General features: G+C 43.8%; 1 protein-coding gene and 1 long non-coding RNA gene across 5 annotated transcripts; one reads left to right on the top strand and one right to left on the bottom strand.

Annotated features, from left to right (window-relative positions):
* Positions 1-780: 780 nt before the first annotated feature.
* SOAT2 (sterol O-acyltransferase 2) lies at positions 781-21,975 on the bottom strand. Of its 4 annotated transcripts, none has more exons than XM_074225835.1 (20): positions 21,465-21,973; positions 18,519-18,658; positions 17,990-18,109; positions 16,285-17,303; positions 16,011-16,190; positions 15,661-15,838; positions 15,197-15,252; positions 14,759-14,895; positions 14,525-14,584; positions 14,197-14,304; positions 13,691-13,967; positions 11,565-11,634; positions 10,783-10,867; positions 10,495-10,540; positions 10,159-10,288; positions 9,757-9,854; positions 8,605-8,703; positions 7,158-7,290; positions 1,779-1,924; positions 781-1,243 (listed from the first exon to the last, which is right to left on the bottom strand). In XM_074225835.1, the coding sequence occupies exons 6-20, from the start codon at positions 15,719-15,721 to the stop codon at positions 1,193-1,195; spliced, it is 1,557 nt and encodes a 518-aa protein (XP_074081936.1). In that variant the 5' UTR covers positions 15,722-15,838; positions 16,011-16,190; positions 16,285-17,303; positions 17,990-18,109; positions 18,519-18,658; positions 21,465-21,973; the 3' UTR covers positions 781-1,192. The 4 variants fall into 4 exon arrangements, with proteins under 4 accessions (XP_074081936.1, XP_074081937.1, XP_074081938.1 ...); XM_074225836.1 differs by having other exon boundaries at positions 15,661-15,759; positions 21,465-21,972; XM_074225837.1 differs by lacking the exon at positions 15,661-15,838 and having other exon boundaries at positions 21,465-21,972.
* Positions 877-10,578, top strand: LOC141514759 (uncharacterized). Its single transcript, XR_012476113.1, has 3 exons — positions 877-912; positions 9,764-9,873; positions 10,148-10,578. It is a non-coding gene; the product is annotated as an uncharacterized LOC141514759 (long non-coding RNA).
* Positions 21,976-25,237: the final 3,262 nt, after the last annotated feature.

The raw sequence follows: 25,237 nt of genomic DNA on the forward strand, positions 1-25,237 counted from the left end.
GTCACTTAACCTCTCATTGCTCCAGGCAACTCTCTAAGAAGATAAGATGCAGCACGTTGATCTTTAGATGTAGCAAGACCAGGATCGTGGGGTAATCAACCCCTAGAAGGTCATCTGTGCCAGAGAAGGGAAAGTGTGAGGGACTGTTAGGGACGAGGGGTGGGCTGAGTAGGTATGACCCAAGAAAACGTTTAAATTCAGGCTGGCAATGGGGAGACAGAAACCCGCTCTTCAAAATGAAATCCAGTCCTAAGGGTGTGAGTTTGGGGGAAAGTAGTTTCATTGGTCAGAGAGCCAGTGTATGTGGTAAGGTGGGGTTTGGGGGGGGGGAGTTCCCTATACCATGATTCACAGATTTCCTATTCCCATTATTAATGATAATATCTACAATAACAACTCAAATTTCTATGGTGCTCTATAACACTGAGGTAGGTAGGTAGTTGACTTGTTCACAGTCACACATTTGGAAAGCATAGGAGCTAGTCCTTGCTCATTCTCCTACATCAATCAACCAATAACTATATATTGGGTCCTTCCTATATATTCAAGTCAGGAAATAGTACCAGGCATTAGGAAGTAGACTGCGGTAGCAGAGCAGCAGGAATAGGTATGAAAGAATCTGAAAATATAAATATATGGGACAAAGGCCAGAGGGAAAGTTGAGGATCCCAGAAGCTGCCTATTTTTTAAGGCAACCCCATTTTCATCCCCCCTGCCCCCCAGCCACACAGAGTTAATCTGCATCTACAGTAACCATTTTGCAATAAATGGACCCAGAAAGGGAAGTTTATTGTTAAGAGGAAAAGGAACAGGAGATAACACATTCACATCCCCATACCCCAATCACCCCCCCAGTTTATTCAAGTTCCTTTATGCTCTCAAGTTCTTCAAGGTTCCCCCAACTCTAAAGAGGTAGGAGAATGGGCAGAGCCCTGCATCTGAAACATGGGGTAGAGGAAGACAGAGGATCTCATATCTGTCCAGCCATCTCTCTGTTGCCTATTTTCTTCTGGCACCCACTAGTAGGTTTTATGTAGTTCAGTTGTTTTGTTTTGTTGTTTGCCACAGGGATGATACTCAGGATTGTACTGCCTTGGTTCCAGAGGATACTGCCAGTGGTGGGGCTGAGATTCTAGGAAGTAAGATCCCAGGACTAGACTTTGGCCAGAGAAACTTAGCAGCATGTTGATCTCTAGATGTAGCAGGACCAGGATCGTGGGGTAATCAACCCCCAGAAGGTCATCTGTGTTAGAGAAGGGAAAGTGTGAGGGACTGTTAGGAATAAGGGGTGGGCTGAGTAGGTATGACCCAAGAAAACGTTTAAATTCAGGCTGGCAATGGGGAGACAGAAACCCTCTCTTCAAAATGAAATCCAGTCCTAAGTATGTGAGTTTGGGGGAAAGGAGTTTCATTGGTCAGAGAGCCAGTGTATGTGGTAAGGTGGGGTTTGGGGAGGAATGAGGAGAACAAGGCATCAAATAGTAGGGGTAGGAAAAATAAAGTAGCTGGTGTGAAAGATGCCTTGTCGTTCACAGGCTACATGTGGGGAAAATATGGTCTAGGAAGGGAAGTTTGGGGGGCCATTAGGTGTACAGTGGATAGAACACTGTCCCTGTAGGAAGGAGGACCTGAGTTCAAATCCAACCTCAGATACTTAATAATTACCTAGCTGTGTGACTTTGGACAAGTCACTTAACCCCATTGCCTTGAAAAAAAAAAGAAAGAAAAAAATAGGAAGGGAAGTAGGAACGAAAAAACTAGGGAAATTGGTCTCTTACCTGAGACAGGGGGCATTGCTTCCGGGCATACCATTCCTGACAGTACAGGCTGACCATTATTCCCTGGCCCAGGAAAAGCATGGTCCATAAGAGGACGTTCCACACAGGTCCAGTGTGCTTGTCATGCATCATGAAGTTCATCAATGCTAGAGAGAAGAGAGTAGATGGGTCTGAGTCTCCATTCTGCAGCCTACTCTTTCTCCCCTTGCCTTCATTGTCTCTCCCAGGTTTCCCACTCCAGTCTAGGGAATCACCCTAATCATGTTTCTAATTCCTCAAGAATTGTTCTTCCAGACATCCTTTTCTGGTCCCCAGGCACCATCAAAACTCATCCCCAGCCCAAAGGTATTGCAGTGATATCCCTCAACAATTCCCAGACATGATCTCCCCAGGCTATTCAGAGGCAAATCGTTGGGCTTCCTAGCCTATGCCTTATGCCCCACCTAGCTTTTTCTTGTCTTCAGTCTTTGTCCAGCTCATAGCCGTCAAAGAGAGGTACCAGAGAGAGAGAATTCATCACATGCACCTTATCTTTTCTCAGTGCTGGGAAGAATTTAGCTTAAGAATTCTTAGCCAAGATGTGTCTAATTTTGGATGAGGAAGCTTGCTGGCACAGTGGAGAGAACACTAGGGTTAGAAAGATTCATGATCTTGAGTTTAAACCTGGTTTCAGAAATTTACTAGTTGTGTTACTCTGAGCAAATCACTTAACCCTGTTTGCTTCAATTTCCTCATTTGTAAAAGGAGCTGGAAAAGGAAATGGAAACCACTCAGTATTTTTGCCCAAAAAACCCTCAAAGGCATTACAAAGAACTGGACATGACTGAAAACAACATTTCATTTAGTGTGAAGGATCCATCCCACCTCAGTTCTAGATCCTCATAAATGACACCTTCCATTTACCTCCTACCACTAGTTTAGCAATCTGTACTGAAATCAAATGCTTTATGTCAAATATAAAGGTTTTAGACTGAGTGTCAAGGTACCCTCTGCTCATTCATCCTATGAAGAAGTAGCCCGACCTTATTTCATGCCCTTGTCAATGGGATCTCTCCAGTTCAGACTTCTATACCCATTTGAGTAAATCTATGTGAACATCTAGGGCAGTTAAGTGACACAGTGGATGGAGTTCTGGGTCTGGAATTAGAAAGACTCATTTTTATGAATTCAAATCTGTTTTCAGACACTTGCTAGCTGTGCAACCCTGGGCAAGTCTTTTTTTTTAGGGTTTTTTTTTAGTTTTTTTTCAAGGCAAATGGGGTTAAGTGGCTTGCCCAAGGCCACAAAGCTAGGTAATTATTAAGTGTCTGAGGCTGGATTTGAACTCAGGTACTCCTGACTCCAAGGCCGGTGCTCTATCCACTGCACCACCTAGCTGCCCCCCCTTTTTAAATCATTTTATTTGTTTTCTAATTATATACAATAGTAATATGTACCCATCATTTTTTGCAAGACTCTGAATTCTACAATTTTTTTCCCTCCTTCTCCCTTCCCTCCCCCCAGAAGGTTATCTGACAGTCTCTATATTGTTTCTATGCCATACATTGATGTAAATTGAATGTCATAAAATTAACATAAGAATAAACATAACCCCCCCCCCAGAAGATGGGAAACCTCAAGAATAGAGAGAGAAAAAAAATGTACTTTAGTCTGTGTTCAGATTTCAATGGCTCTGTCTCTGGGGTGAGTTTCTTTCTTTATCATAAGTCCACCAGAGAAGTTGCTTCAATATTTTTCCCACAGCTGCTATTACTAGCTGTACCTCCACTCTATTTCTTCCCACTCTCATTTATTCTACTCTCTCTCTCCCCTTTCATCCTGGCCCTGTACAAAAGTGGGTTGCATCCGAGTACCCTCTCCCTTGATCTTCCCTCTCTTCTATCATCTATTCCCCACTTCACTCCCTCCATTCTCCCTCATCCCATCTCTTTCCTCTCATCCTTCTCCAGGGCAAGACAGATTTCCTCATCCTATTAAGTGTGCATGTCATTTCCTCCCTGAGCCATTTCTGATGAGAATGAAGGCTCACTCATTTCCCCTTGCCTTCCCCCCTCACCTCCATTGAAAAAAGCTTTTTTTTTTGACTCTTATGTGAAATCTCTCAGCTTCTTCTTCATCTCCTTTTCCTTCCTCCCAGTACTTTCCCCCATTGCCCACTGACTCCATCCCTTTACCACAGCATACCATTATATTCTGCTCTTTCCTATGTCCTATCTATATATGCTCCCTCTAACAGCTCTTATAATTGAGAAAGTTCATATGACTTATCAATATCTTCTTCCTGTGCAGGAATACAAACAGTTCAACATCATGAAGTTCCTCATAGTCAGTTCCTCTCTTCCACTCCCTCTATGGTTTGCCAGCATCCTGTACTTGGAGATCAAACTTTCTGTTCAGCTCTGGTCGTCTCATTAGGAAAGCCTGAAAGTCCTGTGTTTCATTGAAAATCCATCTTTTTCCTGAAAAAGGATGTTCAGTTTTGCTGGGTAGTTGATTCTCGGTTGTAAACCAAGATCTTTTGCCTTCCGGAATATCATATTCCAATCCCTATGAGCCCTTAATATAGATGCTGCCAGATCTTGTGTAATCTTGACTATGGAGCCTCAGTAGTTGAATTGTCTGTTTCTAGCAGCTTTTAGAATTTTCTCTTTGATTTGGGGGTTTTGGAATTTGGCTATAATATTCCTGGAAGTTTTTCTTTTGGGATCCCTTTCAGGGGGTGACCGGTGAATTCTCTTGATTTCTATTTTACCCTCAGCTTCTAGGATCTCAGGGCACTTTTGCTGTATTATTTCTTGAAAAATGAAGTCTAGGCTCTTCTCCTGGTCATGAATTTCAGATAGTCCAATAATTTTCAGATTATTTCTTCTGGATCTTTTTTCAAGGTCATTTGTTTTTCCAATGAGATATTTCACATTTTCTCCTAATTTTTCGCTTTTTTGGAAGTGATCTCTGGGCTGGGCTGGGCTGAGCTGGGCTCCACCGTGGCTTTTTTTCCAACCCCTGGTCCTGGTGAAGCACACCTTTCCCCAAGGAACTTCTAAGTTATCTTGGACTGTGAAAATATATCACTCAGTCCTTCTGTGGGTTCTGCCCCTCTAAATTTTGGCTAGAGCCATCCTTTGTTTTTTGGGGGTTTAGGGGGTCGGAGTTCTCGGGGAATGCTGCCTTCACGACACCATCTTAGCTCCGCCCCTGGGCAAGTCTTTTAAACCTACTTGCTTTGATTTCTTCATCTTGTAAAATGAGCTGGAGAAGGAAATAGCAAACCACTCCAGTATTTTTGCCAAGAAAACCCCAAATGGGGTCATGAAGAGTTGGACATAACTGAAAAATAATTGAACAACCAAATGCTGAACATCTGATGCTCTCTCACTCAGAACCCATCTTTCCTCCAGCACTGTCTTTGTCTTCCAAATACTGCACCACAATGTCCTCCTCTAAGAAGCATAATCTGATTCATCCTCAGGCCAACTATCCATCCCTTCTACAACGTGCTTCCAGGATGTGTCTGGTTATTCCTTATGCCATCCTTAGATTCCTTTGTCTATACTTGCATCTGTGCTGGGCTATCTTCAACTTTGTCTTGCTACTGAACTCTGATGACTCTAGAGGCTCATGGTTTTGCACAGATCTGCCTCACTTAAATCCAATTCACTTGCAAGTCATCATCCATGATGCAATTGATCTTTTTTGAGAATGAAGGAGAAGCAACAACTTATGTCTGTGTTTATGACTGTGTCACATATGTGTCTCTATGTGCATGCATGTTGCATTGGACTAGTATTTGGAATTTGGTTGATGGGAAGAATAAGGGCAACTCCAACAGTTTTACTCAGTCCCTTTCTGAGCTTTGATGTAAGGTGATCTGCATGAACCAGTAACATTATGGGAAATTGCATCACAGCTCCATCCAGTTATGGTTTGGGATGTTTTTTTTGGGGGGGGGTGTCTTGCTAAATTGAACTTCCAAAGTGATTTGTGAGTATTCATTTTGGCAATCTGAAGCATGATAGAATCTAAAATTTTCTGACTATAATTCAAAGAGGAATTTAGAAGATCCCCAGGATCCTGAGAGCCCCATTTCTCCTGCCCCATCCCCTACCTACTCCCTGCCCAATAAATTAAAAAAAGAGAAAAAAGTTTTAACCCGTAAAAGAGACTGAATAACTGACAATAAGTCATGAGAAAAGCCAGCAAGTGACAACAGAGAGCATTTGAGAATGCTAAGTGAGCACATAGAAACAAATTAAAAGTCATAGCAAAATGAGTGACATGTTCTCTCTCTGCATTAATCAGTAATTAATGAATTTTTTGGGCATTTATGTGCATTCCTTATATATATGTTACTTCCACCTGGAATCTTGTCTATTCAGTTTGGTGTATGATAATTTGGGGGAAAGGTGTCCCCTTATGAGTATAAGTGGGGACTTGTTACTTCTCTTGATATGGCTTATCTTTGCTTCCAGGTAGCTGGAGGATGGAACATTGGGCTCCAATTCAGTTTCAATTCAGCTCCAAACACTTCCCAGTTGTGTGACCCTGGGCAAGTCAGTTAAACTTAGTTTACTTTAATTTCCTCATCTATAGAATGGGGATAACACCTTCCTCTTAGGATTGTTGTGAGGACCAAATGAGATGATATTTATAAAAATACTTAGTAGGGGGTCTATATAAATGCTTATTCCCTTTCTCTTCCTCTTCCATTCCCCTTCCCACCTTTGGAGTAATGTGTCCTCTGATTGCCTGGTAAAAGAAAAATGGCCTAGTGAGTTATGATTTTTAAATGTATCATAGGATCATAGCTCTGGAGACCATCTAGTCTAATACCACCCCCCCATTTTTATAGATAAGGAAACTGAGACCCAGAGAAATGAAATAACATGCCTGAGGTTCCGCAGATAGTAAATGGCAGAAGGCTAGGATTCGAACCCAAGTCCTTTGACATTCAGTCTTGCCATCTTGTTATTGTACTTTTCTGTCTCAAGCTATGGTTTGTTTTAAAAAAAATTTGTTTGTGTGTGTATGTGTGTGGGTTGGGCAATTGGAATTAAGTGACTTGCCCAGGGTCACATAGATAGTAAATATCTGCAGCTGAATTTGAACACAGGTCCTCCTGATTCCAGGGGTGATGTTCCATCCACTGTACCACCTAGCTGCCTTTTGTAGTTCATTTTTAAGGGGTCTATGTGTACAAAAATACAAGAGAGCCATCAGATGTGAAGCTGAGAACTACTTGAAGACTCTTCTTCCCTCTGGATCTCTGGTGTCCCTTCTCTCTGAATGCCTTCCATAATGATTTACCAAGGTCAAGGATGCCACATAGAAGATTAGGGTGACTAAGAGGCCCCAGCTGCAGACGACTGGGGCTGTGCTTACCTCCAAAAAGGAAGAGAATCAACATCACAGGATAGAAGAATCCCAGAACAAAGCTGAAGATGTATTCATGGACAACAGCAGAGACTATGAAAACACTGAGCATGGCAGGCCCTCGTGCCCCGATGCCCAGAATCTAGTAGAGAGAGGGTAGAGGAATGAGTCCCTTAAATATTATTCCAGCTTTTTCCTTTCCCTTGAGCCCTCTCCCCATGAGGAGCCAAGAGGAAAAAGTGATAAAGTCTGAAGGACTAGAGAAGAGAGAGGCATTTGGATTTGGTTTTCTGATATTGATTGACAAAGTCATTTTTCTCCCATGACTCAGTTTCCTCACCTCAAAAATCAAAAGGTTGGACAAGCACTAGAGAGTTCATGAACTTTCAAAAAATTTTTTGCTGATTTTTTAAATATAAAGGATTTATTTTGTAATCCTATATATTTTATAGATTTTAAAAACATTATTTGACATATTTAAAATGGGTTTTGTTTCTCTAGCCTTCTCATTAGATGGGAGATGGGGTGGGGTGAGGGAGAGAATTTGGAATTAAAAAAAAAGAATAAAAAAACCTCTGTGCTTAAAAACTTTAGGGGCAGCTAGGTGCACAGTGGTTAGAGCACTGGCCCTGAAGTCAAGAGGATCTGAGTTCAAATGCGGCCTCAGATACTTAATAATTACCTAGCTGTGTGACCCTGGGCAAGTCACTTAACCCCACTACCTTACAAAACAAAACAAACAAAAAAAATTTTGAAAAAAATATTATATAACAAGAGGACTATAAACTTCCCCAGCCTGCCAAAGGCACAAAAAAAGTTAAGAACTTCTGCACTAGGGAATGATACCAATTTTCTATAGTCTCAAATCCTTTCCAATTCCAGAGATTTGTAAGAGAAGAAATAAAACAAGTAAAGGAAAGGAGGCAGAAAATCATGAGGTGTATGGGGAGGGGGAGGGGGAGGAGTAGGTGGCCAGTGGACCAGGAATACAGCCAATCCTTGTATAGAGAACTGGGGATGGGGAGCACCAGGTTCAATTCTGCCTCAGTTTCCTTTTCTGTAAAATGAAGTTTCTTAAAAAAAGAAATGGTTGGACTAAAAGGTTCCTTCTAACTCTGACCTTTTATTTGTATGAGTCTGTTCTAAAACTGAGTGAGGGATGATAGATCAGAGAGAGGTGAGCTGAAGAATATGATGGATAAATAACAGCAAAGGGAAAAAGAACTTAGATAGTTCCAAGGACTTTCCAAGGATTGAGTTTAGGAGAGAAGTTGGAAAAATGGTAGGAGGAAGAAGAGACTTCAGGAGCTATGCAACCCCTTCATTTTACAGATAAAGTCCTTGGGCTCTAGGAATGTTAAATGACTGAAGTTCAGAAGGTTAATCTCATTTCCTGATAAACCTTTTTGGCTAGGAACATGTTCTGGGAACACTTGGTCTTGGGGCTCTCCCTTACCCGAAGTCCATCCTGGTAGACATAACTGTAAAGCCAATCATGAACGACCACATTCCAGGTACGATAGTAGTTAGAGAAGGATGTTGAATTCCACCAGTCCTGAGGATGGGAAGACAAGCATGATGGGCTGGGTTGCTCAGTCCTGATCAGAGAGTTTCTATCACCTTAGCCACTCAAACTCAGCTTTGGAGCTCCTCAGTCTTAACATGGACTATATGGACTTTCTGGGTCCCAGAAACTCTCTTACCGTCCCTTCTACCCTCTCCATCCCTGTGCTTCATAGAAGTTGTGAAATGGGCAAAATCTTACCTTTTTTTCTGGGAGTCACTAAGTATCCTCCTGCATTCCTAGCTCCCTATCCAAATTTACTCTTAGAGAAGGATCCAATATCAAAGCATATTATTTTTTACTTCCTGTATTTTGTCATGTTTTTTTCTTCTTTTTTTAGGTTTATGTCTTCTTTCACATCATGACTACTTTTCTCTTGATTGAATATTCTTAACATTGCTTATTGTCTCAGGGAAGGGAGAGATGAGAAAATTTGAACCTTAAGGTTTTTTTAAATGAATGCTAAAAATTGCCTTTTACATGTTAACTATGTAAAAATAAAATATTGTTTTTAAAAAGGGTCTGATAAAGTAATTTATAATAAAATATTGATGGTTGATAAAGTTTGATAACAGTTTACTTCTCTCTGTGTTATTTGTACTTTTTTGGTGGAAGGGATTTTGTATTTTTAATTAGATCATGAAGTGTTGGACATAATTGAACAACCAACAGTTAGGGAAATAGAGAATATACATCACATTGATGTATATATGTCAGAAATTCACTGAGAAGCTATTTATAATTAGATCTTAGGGATAGGAGGTACTAGGGTTTCCTGGAAAGTTAAGAGGTTAAGAGTTAACTGGTATGTGTAAGAAACAAGCCTTGAACTTTGGGCTTTCTGACTTGTGAAATTTGTCCAAACAGCTCAACAATACTCTCAGTAGGAGCAAAAAGCGTTAGCAAGAGGGAGGCATTTTTGGGGAATGAGGAACATTCCCGGTTCCTGAAATCATACTCCTGAGAAACCACCTACTTCATTTGCTGATGAAGTTTTTTCTTTTCCCTTCACTTCTATTTCTCTCTCCTTTGCTTCCTACCTACCCTGTAGAACATTCGATCTGCAAACCGTAGCATCTCTGCAAAGGCATTGAGCCAGCAATGAAGAAAGGCAAAGAAGATGAGCAGCAGCATGAAGATACCTGGGGATGATGGCATGAGGTTAGCTAAGATTCTGCCTCCCCTCTCCCTGGGCCATTCCATCTTCTGAAGTCAGATCTTGTTTCAACCAGAGCCTCCCTCTGCTTTTAACCTTCTCAACCTTCCCTTTCTATGGAAGCTCTCTCCTTTACTATCTCAAGTCCCATGTTTCTTCACAGTTTTAAGAACTGCTGTTGGCTGCTCACATTCTCCCCCTCCACTTCAACCAGTCTCCCCATAAGAGCAAGAGAAGCATCCTGTATCCCGCATCTCATGTTCCTTTCATGGTCTCTAGGATGGACCCACCAGGCAGTGTGGCATGCAGGATGGAGAGCACCAGGGCTCGAATACTGAAGGGTTCACGGCTCATGTTGTTAAACACAGGCACACAGAGACGGCCGAGGATGAAACAGGCATAAAACAGACAACCCAAGGCCTGGGAAGAGGATGGAGGCAAAGGAGACCAACTACCTCTAGCATCTACCCATCCTGAACATCCCTATTTCACTTGGACCCCCAGTTTCTGAATCCTTCTCCCTGAACTCCCACCTTTTCTCTGCCCACAGTTTCCACCAATACCTCCCCTTCCCCCCAAAAAAGGTGACTTCCCTCCCACCACCTCCATCACTCCCATCTTCTGACCTGGGCAAAGTTCTTGGCCACATAATTCCACCTGATATGGGCTGTCCTGGAGCAGTAATTGGGGGAAGTGTCACAGACTCACCAAGAGGTCTTATTTTTTCACCCTTTCATCTCCCCTCTCCCTCAGTTTCTCAATTATGGGGGGGGGGGGTACAGAGGGATTGGGATCTGGGACATTTAGTGCCTTAGACAGAAATAAGGACTCAGAGTTTCAGGGCAGGGTCAAGGAATCCAGGGAGACAGGGCTTTAGATTAGATTGGGCATTTAAGGTAGGTCAGAAAACTCACCTGGGGTAACTCTCTCTATATATGAGTGTGGGGCAGAAGAGAAAATAGAGGTAGCTGGAGAAACTGGGAGCTTCAACTCTCTCACCTGTAATGGGGATGGAGATGGGGAAAAGTGAAGAAGGAGGATGGTCTAAGCTGGGGAACTGACATTACTGGGGACTAATAGAATAATAAAGGGAGTGGTGGAGGAGGACCAGACTCTGAGGATGCAGTAGGAATTGAATAAAGGGATTCAGACTGGTGGAGGCTGAGGAGGCCCTAGAAGCACAAGCAGATGATTGTATGTGAAGAATGTAAGAATAATGTCCAAGCCAACTAGTAACAGGCAATCTTATTTTTCATGTCCTCTTAGTAAATATCTCCCTTCCTGTCACCTAGAGGTACTTTATCTTCTGACGTCAGATCTTACCCCACCCAGGGCACCCTTTGGTCTTCAGGCTTCCTATCCTTCTTCCTTTTACAGGAAAGCTGTGTCATTTGTCATCCCATGCCCTAAGTCATCTTCCTAATAATTATGGCTGTTGTTATTTTTTCACAAGGACCATAAAGGTCCATCCCAAGGAGGATGGTTATCATCCTAAATCAAGGTGGAGGATTGACTAGTGCCTAATGAGGGAATGGAATTTAAGCTAATGTGGCAAAGACCATTGTCTGTGTTAAGGTCTGCCTTCTTTCCCTATGCAAAACTGATTGTAATGAGGAATGAGAAGGATGGGGAAGGAGTTTCAGGGAAATAGGGGGTGTGGGGGATGGAGAGTAGATACACTTATTAGAGGATTCACCTCCTTTAGCATAGAGGATTCCAGGTGTGACTTCCCTCAGCAAGGAGTAACTTTTCATCAGGAACCGGACCTGGGTAGGAGTTGGGAGATAGTCATATTATATTAAAACTGGAAAAGAATGTTAGAGCTTGAAGTCAACAAATATTTACTAAACACCTAATCTGTCCAAAGCCCCATGCTAGACATAGGGTATACAAGGATAAGGACTATCCACACATAGCAGCTGATTTTCTTTTCTTTTTTCCTTTTGGAAGTAGTTGTGACTACTTAAGTGACTTGTCCAGGGTCACACAGTTAATGATATCATCTGATTTTCACAAGCATGCTGTGAATTAGGTAGTAGGAATATTGTCATCATTTTGCAGATGAGGAAATTGAGTCTGAGAAAAGGAAAAGGTGTTATCCAAAGTCACATAGTGATTCAACCAAAAGTAGAACTCAGGATTTGTGAAACCCCAGCCTAGTGCTTCCTGTAAGATGGGGAAGATTGAATGGGAAGTGGGGGGGGGGATTGAATTATTAAATGTCAGTGTTAAAATCTATTTGTATGCAAATTTTAGAGTTGGTGTGTAACCCTTAATTTTTTTTAGGTTTTTTTTTTGCAAGACAAATGGGGTTAAGTGGCTTGCCCAAGGCCACACAGCTATTATTATTAATTAATTATATTTTATATACAAATAAATATATTATATATATAATGAATATAATTTATATATTAATTATAATTATTAAGTGTCTGAAACCAGATTTGAACCCAGGTAATCCTGACTCCAGGGCCGGTGCTTTATCCACTGTGCCACCTAGCTGCCGTAACCCTTAATTTTCATGACTGGAAAGTACATTGGAGGTCATCTAGTCCAATCCATTCTAGGAGAAGTGACTTGCCCTGTGCTAAGTCGTAGAGGTTAGTAAGTGTTGGAGGTCAGATTCAAATCTTGTCCTTTCAGTCTCCTCAATGTATCTCACACTGGGTTCCCCTCTCTTTAGAGGCAACTTTAGGTACAGGGATCCAGAGTCAGGAAGTCCTGAATTCAAATTCAGTTCCATATATTTTATAACCTTGGGCAAGTCATTTAACTTGTTTGACTCAGTTTCCTCAACTGTAAAGAGAGGATATTCATAGCACTTGTGTCATAGGAATTTTATGAGGATCAAATGAGATAAAATTTGAAAAAAAGTGCTTAGCCCAGTATCTGGCACATAATGGGTTCTCTCTATACATTCTTATTCTCTTTCCCTTCCCTACTCACAAAGCATCATTTTAGTGTACCTATCTCAGGACCTCTGGCCATAGTCTTCTAATAAGTCTTCCCACCTCAAATTGCTCTTCTTTTTAGTCCTTGGCACTTTCCTAGCCAATATTTCAATAATTTTGGTTTGCTTCCAGGATCTAATATAAACTTTTCTTTCTGACTTTTTTTTTCTGGCCCTAATCTTCTTTTCCAATTTATTTCAGCATTACTCCTCTTCCTGCATCTGGAGTCTGGCCAGATTGTGATTCCTCATATAAGACACTCTTATCACCCATTTCTAGTTCTTTGTACTAACTGCCCCTCTTTACTGAAAAGCATGTTCAGGGTACCTCAGTCTCTCAGAGACTCCTTGTTTCCTTCTATGCTAAGCCTTTCCTGGTCCTCACAGTTACCATTACCTCTTCCCACCCAATGTAAATTCTGTAAGGATAGGTTGTTAGGTCCTAGCACCTAGGACAGCATCTAGATCACAGCAGTCACGTAATAAATAATGACTAATTAATCTATTGATTCAAACCTAGGTCCCCTGGACACTAAGGTCCACTTCACCATACTGTTTTAGGTTTATTTTTCTACCTCATAGTACCTAAAACATTCAATGATCCTGGGCGGGGGGAGGACAGGGGCTGAAGACAGTAGAGCAGAATTCTCCCCATTCCTACCTAATCCTTCAGTTAGCAGCCTCCAGTGTATTTTGACTAGATGGGCCACCTCTGAGTTGACTTCTTTGGAACAGACTTCAGTCTGACCCCCACCTTTATTATTCTTCAAGGTTGTCCCCAACCCCTGCAGACTTAGATATCCCTGTGGAACCTTACCCACCCATCCAAGTTTCCCCACTCCACCTCCTTCTGCCCCAAATTCAACCCTCACCTGTTCAAAGACTAAGACACAGCGTGATGCAGGAGACAGTTGGTACTCCAGGGCCACATGGACTGGAAGGACACCCAACACCATTCCTTGGATGACTAGAAGCCCTGCTCCAAGCCCCACACCTGCATACCAGGTCCCCTGGTTTCTGGGTCTGGCCAATAGTCGAAGAGCCTGGTATGGGGCTAGGAGTGTACAAAGGAACATGAGCAGCCAGGTCACCAGGGCTAGGGGCAGCTGTCCAAAGCTGAAGATCAGGAGATCAAACTCTGGCATTAGCCTTGAGGTAGAAAGAGGAGATATAGAATGGGTACACTCTAGTTAACTGTCATCTTTTTATTTTCTCCTTTCCATGACAAACCAGACCCCAGGTAAACTTTTATGATGGGACAAGTTGAAGGGTATACACATCTGGGGGGGGACTGCTTAAGGAAGGATGAAAATGATTGGTGCAGGAGATGGGGTGGGTAGTTACCATGTATGAGTTGTGGTATCCAGAGTACCCATACCTTCCTTCATCAATGAAGTCTATGGCCAGTGTGCTGATGATGAAGATACATAGTCCCGCAATGAACATGTGGTAAATGGTTCGAAAATGCTGAACTTCCATCAGCTCACTAGAAGGGCCAGAGTTGTGGAGTTCAGTCTTTGGTCTGTCCAAACCCCTTTCTGACTCAATCATTATCTCTTCTTGCCATCCCTTCCTGGCCTGGGGGATATGGGAAAATGAAGACTTAGAGCATCTTCCTTGATCCACCCAAGTCTGAAGGTCTGGAATACTGGTTACTGCACTCATCCCATTCCCCTACCCCTTCCTACTGCCTCACCCAGACTCACTCCAGTAGTGACTTGCGATGGATGAAAACTTTCTGACTCTTCAGATTTGGTTCCCGGGCTCTGAATGGAGATGGGAACAGAGAAATTCCAGATAACAAGGGCAGTGTCAGGAGATGGAGGCAAGAAGACTTGGGAAGTATTCATTGACAAGATAGGGGTAAAGGATTGGTGGGGAAGATATTTTGGGTCCCAGAATGGGAGGACTCCTCCTGCTGCCCATCCTCTGGTCCTTACCTTTTTGGAGATTCCTGGGAGGCTGATGCTAGTCCCCAACCCTGAGGTGAGTAGGACTGTACAGTTTCCCACATGGCCCGATCAAACAGCTCAGTTAGCTGCTGGTGGGCTTGTTCCAGCAGCTCTGCCTTCACAGCCTGAGGGACTTAGAGTTAAAGTAAAGCAGACCAGACCAGACCCCTTTGTTTTCTTGTCTTGGACTTTCTCTGACTCCATAGAATCTGATTCTGGACCTCCATCCTTACCAATCCCCCTACCGCCCAACTCCCTTTCTTGACTGTAGGATCTGATCTGCAGGTTTACTTGAACCACCTTACTGATCTTTCACCTCTACCCCAGTCTCTATCATTTCCCTTTCATTTCAGGACCTGTCCACTAGACCCCTGATTCTGGGACCTGATCTCTGACCTCTAATCCCACCCACTCCAGCCCACTCACCTCCATGTGCCTTGTCAATTGGACCAGGTCAGGAGTTCCACGCTCTTTGGTATTTTCTAAGAGATAGAGAGAGAGAGAGAGAGAGAGAGAGAGAGAGAGAGAGAGAGAGAGAGAGAGAGAGGCCATTGGCCACATTCAAGAGGAGAGAAGTATCTTTGACCCTAGGGAGGCCTCAGCCACGGATCCTTATGCCCCTTCCCCTCTCTCTCAACCCCCCCCCCCCCACCAACTTCCTTTCCATAGGCGTTCAAGATCAGTGACAAAGATAGGCAAAGATTTCAATATTGAATATGTCTCTTCTCTTAGACAAAGTCTGAAACAATAGAATACATCTAGAATTTCCTGATCTTGCAGTGTAGAAGAAAGGACAAAGTGGCCTTTCAACAATATATTGTCCCCTCCTTTCCTGTCTTGTCCCTATCCCCCATCCCTAATGGGTCTTCCTGCAGTCTCTTGGGACTCACCATTGAGGGGGCTTTTGTTCTTTTGTTTCTCTCCCAGCCTTCTCCTTCCATGTGGCTCCATGATGTATTCAAGCAGATAACTGGCTCCCCTCACAGTACCTGTCCCAGGCAATGCTCATGCACTGTGTGACTAGTGTGGACTAAAGTCCTCTCTGGAGGAGGGGGACCGGCTAGGCCCCTGATAAGGTTATCTTATGAGGATGAGGGTTCCTAAGAATGAACTTTGCACCTGTCAGAGGGATCTAGGAGTCCACCACCAGTTCAATTTCCTTTCTCTTCTAATTCCTCCCGCCCTTCTCTATATGTCACCCATGGACAATGGTAGCTATGTTGGTTGCACAGGGCTTTACCTATCTAGAGTTTTTATCAGTCTGATGTCCTCTCAGCTGCCTCCCACACAGAAGATTGAAGGTCAAGAAATGATGGGAAGATCAAGAAAAGATGTGGCATCAGTAGAAGGTCAATGCCTGCCTCCTTGCTGACTCATGGCAGCCCAGAGATTCCAACTCTTCCTCCTTAGTTCTGTGGTACTAGAAATACTGAAGATATGAATATTTGGATAATCTCTAGGAAAGTGATTTTTCCCCCCACTGCCACCCCATCAAACAAGTTAAAAGAAACTACCTAATTTCTTTGAAAGCACCTGCTGGGTTCAAGACCCATTTTCTCTAAGATACACCTGGAGGAAAAACCTTCAATCTTCCGTGAGGATGGGAGTAGGAGTTGGGGGAGGTGATTCTGGAGATTAACTATTAACCTTTCTCTTTCCCCACAGTGTGCAGAGATCAGTGTCAGGGACAAAGTCCTCAAAGTAGGATAGAGAACATAACCAAAGGTAGGCATCCCTTGATTCCCATCCCTCTCTGCACTGTTAGTAGGATATGATTAGGGGTGGCTAGGTGGTACAGTGGATAGAGCACCAGCCCTGGAGTCAGGAGGACATTAGTTCAAATCCAACCTCAGACATTCAATAATTGCCTAACTGTGTGGCCATGGGCAAGTCACTTAACCCCTTTGCCTTGCAAAAACTAAAAAAAAAAGGATATGGTTAGTCTGAAACATCATCAATCAAAGGACTTCCAAATGTATTAGGAAGGATGGAAATTAGCTAACAGGAAGGGTCTAATGACTGGTTTGGGGTTGGGGTAGTAAGACATTTGAGAGAGCGCTTCATTAGAATGAAACTAGAATAAGCCAGGGGGCTAAAGGTATGTGTGTGAAGGGGAAGGGAGCAGGAGAAGGAGGTAATCACACATTGACATCAAGAACCCAATTCAGTTTTATTAACAACCCAACCCAATACCAACAATCTCCCCAGTTATCATATGTAGTTGAGTCACTGACAATAATAGCCCAGCTTAAGGAAAGACCAAGGGGAGATGGAGATGCTGGGGAAAGGGGGAGGGAGAACCCAGGGTTCTTCTTCCTTGAGTTCTTCATCACTCATTAAATAGCCCATGATGGTATCCGCCCCAGACCAGCTCCATCAGAGGCCCCAGTTGCTCTTCCCTGTCTCTGCCTTAACCACTGGAATCAGAAAGACAGAGGGAGTTTGCATCCGATTCAGTAGGGCCAGTCAGAGGTTGTCCCATTCGGGTTACACACCAACAGGGTCCCCTGCGCAGCCCTTGGGATGACCGACACTGGGGAGAGACACAGAGATGGAAGTGAATGGCTCTGGCAAGAGATGACTGTCAGTGAGCCAATGTTGGGGGTGGATTTGGGGAAGGGGATACTAGTTCTGGCTCCTATTTCAAACAGTCCACAGGGTAGCTCTGTGAATGGGTATTTAACTGCCCCATAGTCTTGACCTACCCATGACCTCTGGTCTTCCTACTCTTGCCTCATTTTCTCCCTCTCACTAACCAAATTCTGCCTGACCTTCATTGTCTAGCTCAAGTCCCCTGACCATTCTGCTCCCCCGCCAACGATAGTTCCTTCCTTTCAAGTATGTAAAACCTTAACTAGTCACTTGGTAATTAATACTACCTTGAAATTCTCTTTTCAACAAAGTAAAGACTATCTGTGGGGTGGGGGTGGGGGAGGGAAGCAAGATTGGGGGAAAACTGTAAAACTCAAATAATCTCTTTAATAAAAATTAAAAAAATAAAATAAAAAAAGAAATTTCTCTTTTCATGACCATATATCCTATACACATATCTAGATGCATAATCTCCTAACTCCTCAATTAATTGATAAGCTCCTTGGGACCAGTCACTGTGTCTTGGGATTTTGTCTCATGGTCCCATAACTTACATGAATAGGAACCCAATAAAAGTCTATGGGCTAACTGAAGGATGTGGGGAAAGAGATAAAAGTGTGTCCTCACCTGCCGCTTTCTGTAGAAGCCTTTGTGGTCACAGTTGGGCACATAAAGAGTCCGAGCTCCACGGTAGACCTCAGCCTGGAGTTGCTGTAACACTGTGTCTAGGTGTCGGCGGCATGGACCCTGGGGGAAGATGACCAGTGTGATGTTGGGGAGACAAGAAGATTCTTAGAACATCCTTTCCTCCCTGGTACTCTTGGGCTGGGGGTGGCTGCAGCCTTGGCTTCCCTCCATCTCTTCTGATATGTACCTCTCTGGTATGGATAGGAGCTCATTTCTTACCACTGAAGAGATAACTAAGCAATCTTCCAAAAAATGGGCTTACTTTTTGAAGTTTATCCCATTATTGGTTAAGGGACTAGACCCTTCAGAGCTGACAGATAACCCATAGAGCCCTCCCTTAAGATGCAGATTTGGAAGTGCTTCTTCCCAAGGTCTTTCTCTTTTTTGCATTATTACTCCTTTTTTCTTCTTTCCCTACACCCTATAGGGTCATCAACCCACCCTACCCCTTGCCATCCCCCTTGCCCACCATCTCACTGTCTTGTCCACTCCCAGGACTGGATCGGGAAGGAGTGGTAGGGGTGCCCAAGTTCTTCTCTCGATTTCCACGGTTCACGTCCTGCTGTTGGGGGCCCCCTGGGCTGGGCTTGGTTCCCTTAGGACTCTCCCCTGTAGACAGACATGATGGAGGGTGAGGAGGGAAGATCTATAATCAGGATGGGAGAGTGAGAGGAGGCCTCCTTAGCTCCCTTCTAAGTGGGAAGAAGACAAAGTCTTGAGTTTGGATTGAGTTGGGGAGAGCCTAAATTTTGGAGCACGGGCTTTAATTTCTTCATTTGTCATATGGAGCTTAAGACTATTTGCCTTAATTAACTTATCAAGCTTAAGTGAGGAGGAAAATAGATGATGACAGATTTTGAAAAATGTAAATGCTATAAAATGAAAGAGATTGTTATTTTCATTTGTAAATATGACATAACTCGAGAACTCCATGCCAATTGATTTCTTAACGGGCATTTCACAAATGGCCAGAAGGGGGAGTTCCAAGCCCAAGAAGTGATGAGATGCAGCAGGGGAGAGAAGAGAGGGTCAGCAGGGACAGAAGAGGAATGTGTGTCCCCTTCCTGACCCTGCTTGTGACTCACCCCTACCCCTCCTGGTGCCAGAAATCCAGCAGGGGATGGGGGAGGGGTCCTTCTGGGATCTCTTTCTGGTCCCTTAGCTGGATCCTGGAGGTGTGAGAGGGGTACGGTAACTCTAGGGTGGTAGATTAGGAAAGGGTGAATGGAGTGCCTCTTGATCTGTAGACTTGTTTCTTACCATTTGGGAAGGGTCCAAGGGAGCTGGTGGAAAGGGATTTGGGATATGGGGAACGGGATACTCAAGATGGTGGGGGGCAGCACTGGAGCATTGGGCAACAGAGGACAAAGAGAGAGTACTGAGTACTTGGAATTTATCCCAGGTAAAAGAATAATAATCAGTTCTATCTCCTCACTAACTCTGAAAAGGTCTATATATCCCTCATGCTCCAAACACAAAATCTATTTCTCTAACCTTTCCGCCATCTCCCCGTAGCCAATGAGAATGTCTCCTGTAAAAATCATCTTTTTTCTGCCTCCACTAGCTTTAATCTACAAACCTTTGCTTGTAAATTCCAGAGTTCTTGAACTGTGTAATGTTGGTGTTTGCAAACGGTAGCCTACTTCCTACCTTCTTGATATCCAAATATACCAAAAAACCAATCTCAATGCAAGTCATGCAGTCAATTCTGGGTTGAGCCTGGACATCCTAGATCCACCCAGTTTGGATCACGAAGTCATTGCAAGCTTTTCCCTAGCTTCCATTATAAGCTCATATAAAATTGAGGTGAGGGTTTCTTCTCTTCTTCCCCATCATTTGATCCTCCAATTTGCTCAGGTTGACTCAGTCCTGTCCCATCCCTATTCAATCTGATGATACCCCTGTTCAAATCCTTCTTTCCTCAGTTTTTGTCTATCCCTTTCCCTTTGATGTCCCTCTAGTCCCTGCCCTTAATGTCTCTTCAGGTTCTGACTCCATTCTGTCTCCATTGTAACCTACTGCTCCCTACCTTTCCCGTCTTCTTAAACTTCACTCACACTTATTCTCCTTTGACCCTGACACTGGTCTCCTTTGGTGTTCCTTAAATAAGATACTCCACATTCTGACAATGAGCTGGTTCCACTGACTCCCGCAGACCTGGAATTTTACCCCTTCTGGTGTCTTGAGTTTCCTAGATTTCTTTAAAAAGGGGAAAGGGATAAAAATCTCTTTTTCTATAAGAAGCCTTTCCTGATACCTCTTTATGCTAGTGCCTTCCCTCTCTTGATTATCTTTAATTTATCTTGCTTACATCTTAGTTGTTTTCACATTGTCTTCCCATTAGACTGTGAGCTTCAGGAGCTTTGTCTTTTTTTTTTTTTTTTGTATCTCCAATACTTAGCACAGTGCCTTCAAGCACTTGAAAGTTGCTAGTAGGCTGTGTCCAATGCTATTAGGTAGGGTTTAGCAGAATCAAGGAGAGCTGCAGGCTGGGTTTATACTCCAGGCCATTTCCATGTAGTTCTACCTGGGGGCTGTAAATCTAGTGACTGCTATCCTGATTCCTCTTTTCTTCCAAACCAAGGGTGACTATGGACTGGGGAAGAACATTTATGAAAATACTGGGGATTTTTTTGTGTTCCTAGCTCTCTCTCTCTCTCTCTCTCTCTCGAAAAGTTGGACATTGGGCTGGGATATGGTACTTGCGGTCCCAGCTCTGCCAGTCATCCCAATTTCCTAGTGAAACATGGAGAAAGGAGCAAGACCTCATTGTGAAATGGTGAATTTAGATAGTGTTGGAGCTCAACAATGGAAGACCTGGATTCAGATTCCTTCTCTTGTACTTACTGGCTATCTGACTACAAATCACAACTTTTTTTTGGGGGGGGGAGTCTCTGGCAAGTTTCTAGGACTTGGGAATTATAACTCCAGGAGTTCCCTCATGATAAAGAAATCAAAATCTTGTATGTATTCCAAAATCCTTTCTGGGCCCCCAGAGCTCAGACATTCAGATTCTTCCACCATCCCCTCATTTTGAGGGATTTTGAGGGAAAGGACAAAGGAAAAGGATAGAGCTGAAGCTGGGAAGAGAAAGAATGAGACAATTGTGGAAATCATAAAAAGAGGGAATAGTAGAATATTGTAAATAATGGTAGTGAGGTGTGGGATTCTGGCTCTTCTAGTTGTAATCTACATCTCCGTCCCTCACCTTAGCCATACCGCCCTAGAGGATTCCCTTTGTACTTTATTCTCCAGCTCTCAACCTGGGAGAAGGGAGGTCTGGTTGGTAAGGAGAGGTTCCAGGGCCAGGAGATGGGTGCATTAGGGCTAAGAATGAGGGGAAGGGGCAGACAGCTGATCTCTAGCCCTCCTTCGGGGCACCTGGAAGGTGGTGGGGCTGGGCTTTGGGACTCACCTGATGGTCCCCTGGACCTGCGGCAGCGCCCCCGGCCAAGTAGCAATGCTCAGAGCGGTGTCTCATCTTCTTCTGGGGGGTGACATTGCAGCCCTGGGCCACAGTTAGGGGTGTAGACCCCGCATAGTTCCCCCTCCCGCCTGACGCACCCTCCGGCCTCTGCACACCCTTCTGGCTGAGGTTGTCCTAGCCCTTCCTCCTCCAAGCAGCCCCCGGGGCAGCCCGCCGGCGCCCCCTGCCCACAGTCTGGACACCTTGCCGAGGCACCCAGGCGGGCACCAAGCAGCAGAGACAGCAGCAGCAACAAGAGCCCGCGGGGGGTCATGGCCTGCTTTTCCACCCCTTTCCCACCTTCCTGGAGCAGTCGGAGCGCATCTGCAGGCGCCCGCAGCCCCTCTGCCTTAAGTAGCCGGCCAGCCTGGGGCCGGCCCCTTTAAGAGCCAGGTGAAGGGGGGGGGCAGGGGCATTCCCCAAACTGGGTGGGACTCGAGAGGCCCCCCCCACCTGGGTACTCCCTCCTCCCCCTTCCCATTCTCTGTTTACTTCCCAAATTGTCTTTTTTTTTCTTCTTCTTTTTTTTTTTGCTTTGTTCCTGGGAATCTCGCCCGGAATTTGGGAACAGGGCAGCTGGTTGGGGGAGTGGGAGGAGGGTGTAGGGGGAAGGGGAGGCGGGGAATTGGGATGAAAGGGAGAGAAACTGAGGGAGTGTGTGTATGAAGGGAGACTGAGGGCAGCCAAAGGTTGATGGGGATTTTGAGAGAGAGGAAGAAGGGAAAGGATAGAGCTGAAGTTGGGAAGAGAAAGAATGAGATGATTGTGGGAATCAAAGAAGAGGACACAGAGTAGAGATAGGGAACAGGACTAGCTAGATAGGACAATAGAGTTGAAGGCAGGAATAGGAAAAACCTGATGGGCTGGAGAATTAAGAGAAAGAAGGAATGAGAAAAGTTTGGGAGGGTAAAGGTTAGGGAAGGAAGCGATAGCAGAGCTGAAGAGGGATTGAACAGGAGGAGTGTCCATGGGAAGGAGGTATATTATCTCGAAAGGGCAGAGAAGAGCTTGCAGGGATAAAGGGTACAATGGGGACAATTGTGGGCTGGCTAGGAAGAGTCATCTTGTGGGGGGGGGGGTGAGCCAGAGTATGTATGTGTATGTGTGTATGGGGGCGGGGTTTGAGGACAATCTGGAAGTCTGAGAAGAGCTTGGAGGGAGAATACCAAAAGAGAGAGAGAGTGTGTGTGTGTGTGTGGGGGGGGTGCTTAAGAACTGGATAGAGAAGTTGTAGCCCATAGCATCCAGTAGAATTGATCTTGCCTTGCATCTGCTCAATACCCATTCCCTAATATCACTTATTCTATTTTCCACTTCATTGATAGATCCCAGAGAACATCTGGAACCAACTCCATTAGAAATGAAAATTTGTTTTGAGGGAGAGGGTTGAGACTAGGGCTGATCAGGGCAGGAACTAGTCAAAAACCTACTCTGCCTCAGCTCAGAAATTCATATTCCCTTTCTGACCCCCTTCCCCACCCTCTGTGGCTTTACTCCTCCCCTCAGATCTTACACATACACACCCTCAGCACTCACTGCCCAGGCCACAGGAAGGCAGGATCGTTTCCTTCAGCCCACACCCTCCCAGCTCCTGGTTATGCAACAGCCACCTCATTCTTTCCTAAAACAAGGCTCAAGGCTGTGACTAAGTTTAAATTCTGGGCCCAAAAGCAAGAATTTCAGCCAGGGCCTTCAAACTATTCCTTAATCACAAAAGAAGCATGAGTCCTGCAGGGAAGTCACTTCTCCCACCCTTCCTGTGATACTCAGAATTTTCAGTTGCAAAGTTTGGGGAAGAGAATAGGATCTGAGGAATAGGAGGTCAGAAGATGTGGTACATAAGATTAAGGAGTTGGAAAGGACCTTCGAAACCAACTAAGGTCCAGTCCAGGGCCCCTCATTTGACAAAGGAGGAAACTGAGATTTAAATTACTTGTCCAAGGTCATACAGGAACAGAACCAGGGTGGAATGTCAGTATGTATTCCAGCTGCAGAAGCAAGCTTTTCTCTTTCCATCCTATCTTATGGCCTCAGCAATTCTGTATTGACCTATATGTGAACCTGGGTCAGCCGATCAGAAGGCAGTTGTCACTCACTACCAACCTACCAAAGAGAAACAGGCAATGTCATCAACTTGGAATTCAATTCGTCAAATGGCATTAATTGAAACATCAGCTCCTCTCCTTTATCCCTTCTGCTCTCCCAATAATTCTTTTAATCCAGGTGTCAGTATTAGAGGAGGGAGGAGCTGCATTTGAGAGTCCCCAAACTCTCAACATTATTTATTTCTGTTTTCCTATGTTCTTGACTCAGGCCTTTCTCCTGGGGGTTCCAGCTCCACCCTCTGACACTGAGAAAGGGAGAGGGAAAGGAAATTAGAGGTGGAGTTTGGGGAAAAAATGGACATGTCCATGTCCCCTTTCAAATCCCAGCTGCTGACTAAAAAAATAAGGGTTTTTTTGTTTGTTTTAGACATAGACTTTGCTCAGAACCACAGACTTGGTTCAGTTCTGGGGTATTCTCACAGAAATGCCTCTTTGGATTTTGCCCCTACCCTAGAAACATTAGAACTTGGTTCATGTCAAGGTTTCTGTTATAGGAGGAAAAGCGTCCTCAGGTTTCATGTAGTCTAACAAAACAGACTATAGGACAAACTTTATTTCATCATCTGGAAACCCAAATGATCATAGGATAAGGAAGAAAGAGGAGCTATAAAAGTGACCTAATCTAATCTTCTCATTGTACAGATGAAGAAATGGAAACGGAGGGAAATTAAATGATTTATTTGTCCAAGGTAAAAAGTGACAGGTGAGATTTGAACATCAGTTTTCTAGACTCCAAATCCATTGTTTACATCATACCACTGAGTCTTTCCAAGGGCTCACATTCAAGTCCACAAATGATCAAAATAGCTGCCCTTTCTTCTCATGTATACTAGCACCTCTCCTATGGACCTATATGATACTTCAGATTTCTACAGCTAGCACTTAGAGTTTCTAGAGAGTCAAACACTCCTTCCTTTGATTGTATCCTATTTTCCCAGGAACCTAGACAGTCCTCCAGAGTTTCAAAAGAGCTCTGGATGAAACAAAAAATGACTAATAATTACAAATAATAACATATGGGGGGCAAAAAAATAACCAAAACAAAACAACCTTAAAAAAACATGGGAATCAAATGAGTATTCTTTGTATATGATGTGTTAATTTAGAGGAAGGGTAATCATTTTATAATTATTATATGTTTTATAAATTTTCATATGTATTATAATCAATTAAAATGTTAAGTACATTTAAAAAAGCAGCTCTGGATGGAACCTTCTGAAAATGCATAAGAACCCAAAGTTGATAAAGAATTGACTCTACCAATTTATACAGTTCAAACAACACACAGGACCAGTGAAGTCAAAGTCTGGGCTTTCTCCTTTACATTAAGGCTCCACTTCTTAAGGTTTCTGGGTTTTGTCTCAGAATTGGTTTAAGAATACAAAACAAGGGGCAGCTAGGTGGCGCTATGGATAGAGCACAGCCCTGGAGTCAGGAAGACCTGAGTTCAAATGTGACCTGAGACACTTAATAATTACCTAGCTGTGTGGCCTTGGGCAAGTCACTTAACCCCATTGCCTTGCCAAAAAAAAAAATACAAGAACATCCCAGTGATCCAGCAACTTAGTTACAGCCATAGCACAGGCTGGAAGCAGAAATAAAAGAAATACCTAGGCA

The sequence above is a fragment of the Macrotis lagotis genome, chromosome 2 (genome assembly GCF_037893015.1).
Source record: "Macrotis lagotis isolate mMagLag1 chromosome 2, bilby.v1.9.chrom.fasta, whole genome shotgun sequence".
NCBI classification, from domain to species: domain Eukaryota; kingdom Metazoa; phylum Chordata; class Mammalia; order Peramelemorphia; family Peramelidae; genus Macrotis; species Macrotis lagotis.

Coding starts and splice junctions, on each gene's coding strand:
- SOAT2 (XM_074225834.1), bottom strand. CDS start 15,721: ATGGAGCCACATGGAAGGAGAAGGCTGGGAGAGAAACAAAAGAACAAA. Junction 13,968..14,196: donor GACTTCATTGATGAAGGAAG/GTATGGGTACTC, acceptor TTCTACCTCAAG/GCTAATGCCAGAGTTTGATC. Junction 10,541..10,782: donor TATAGAGAGAGTTACCCCAG/GTGAGTTTTCTG, acceptor TTACTGCTCCAG/GACAGCCCATATCAGGTGGA.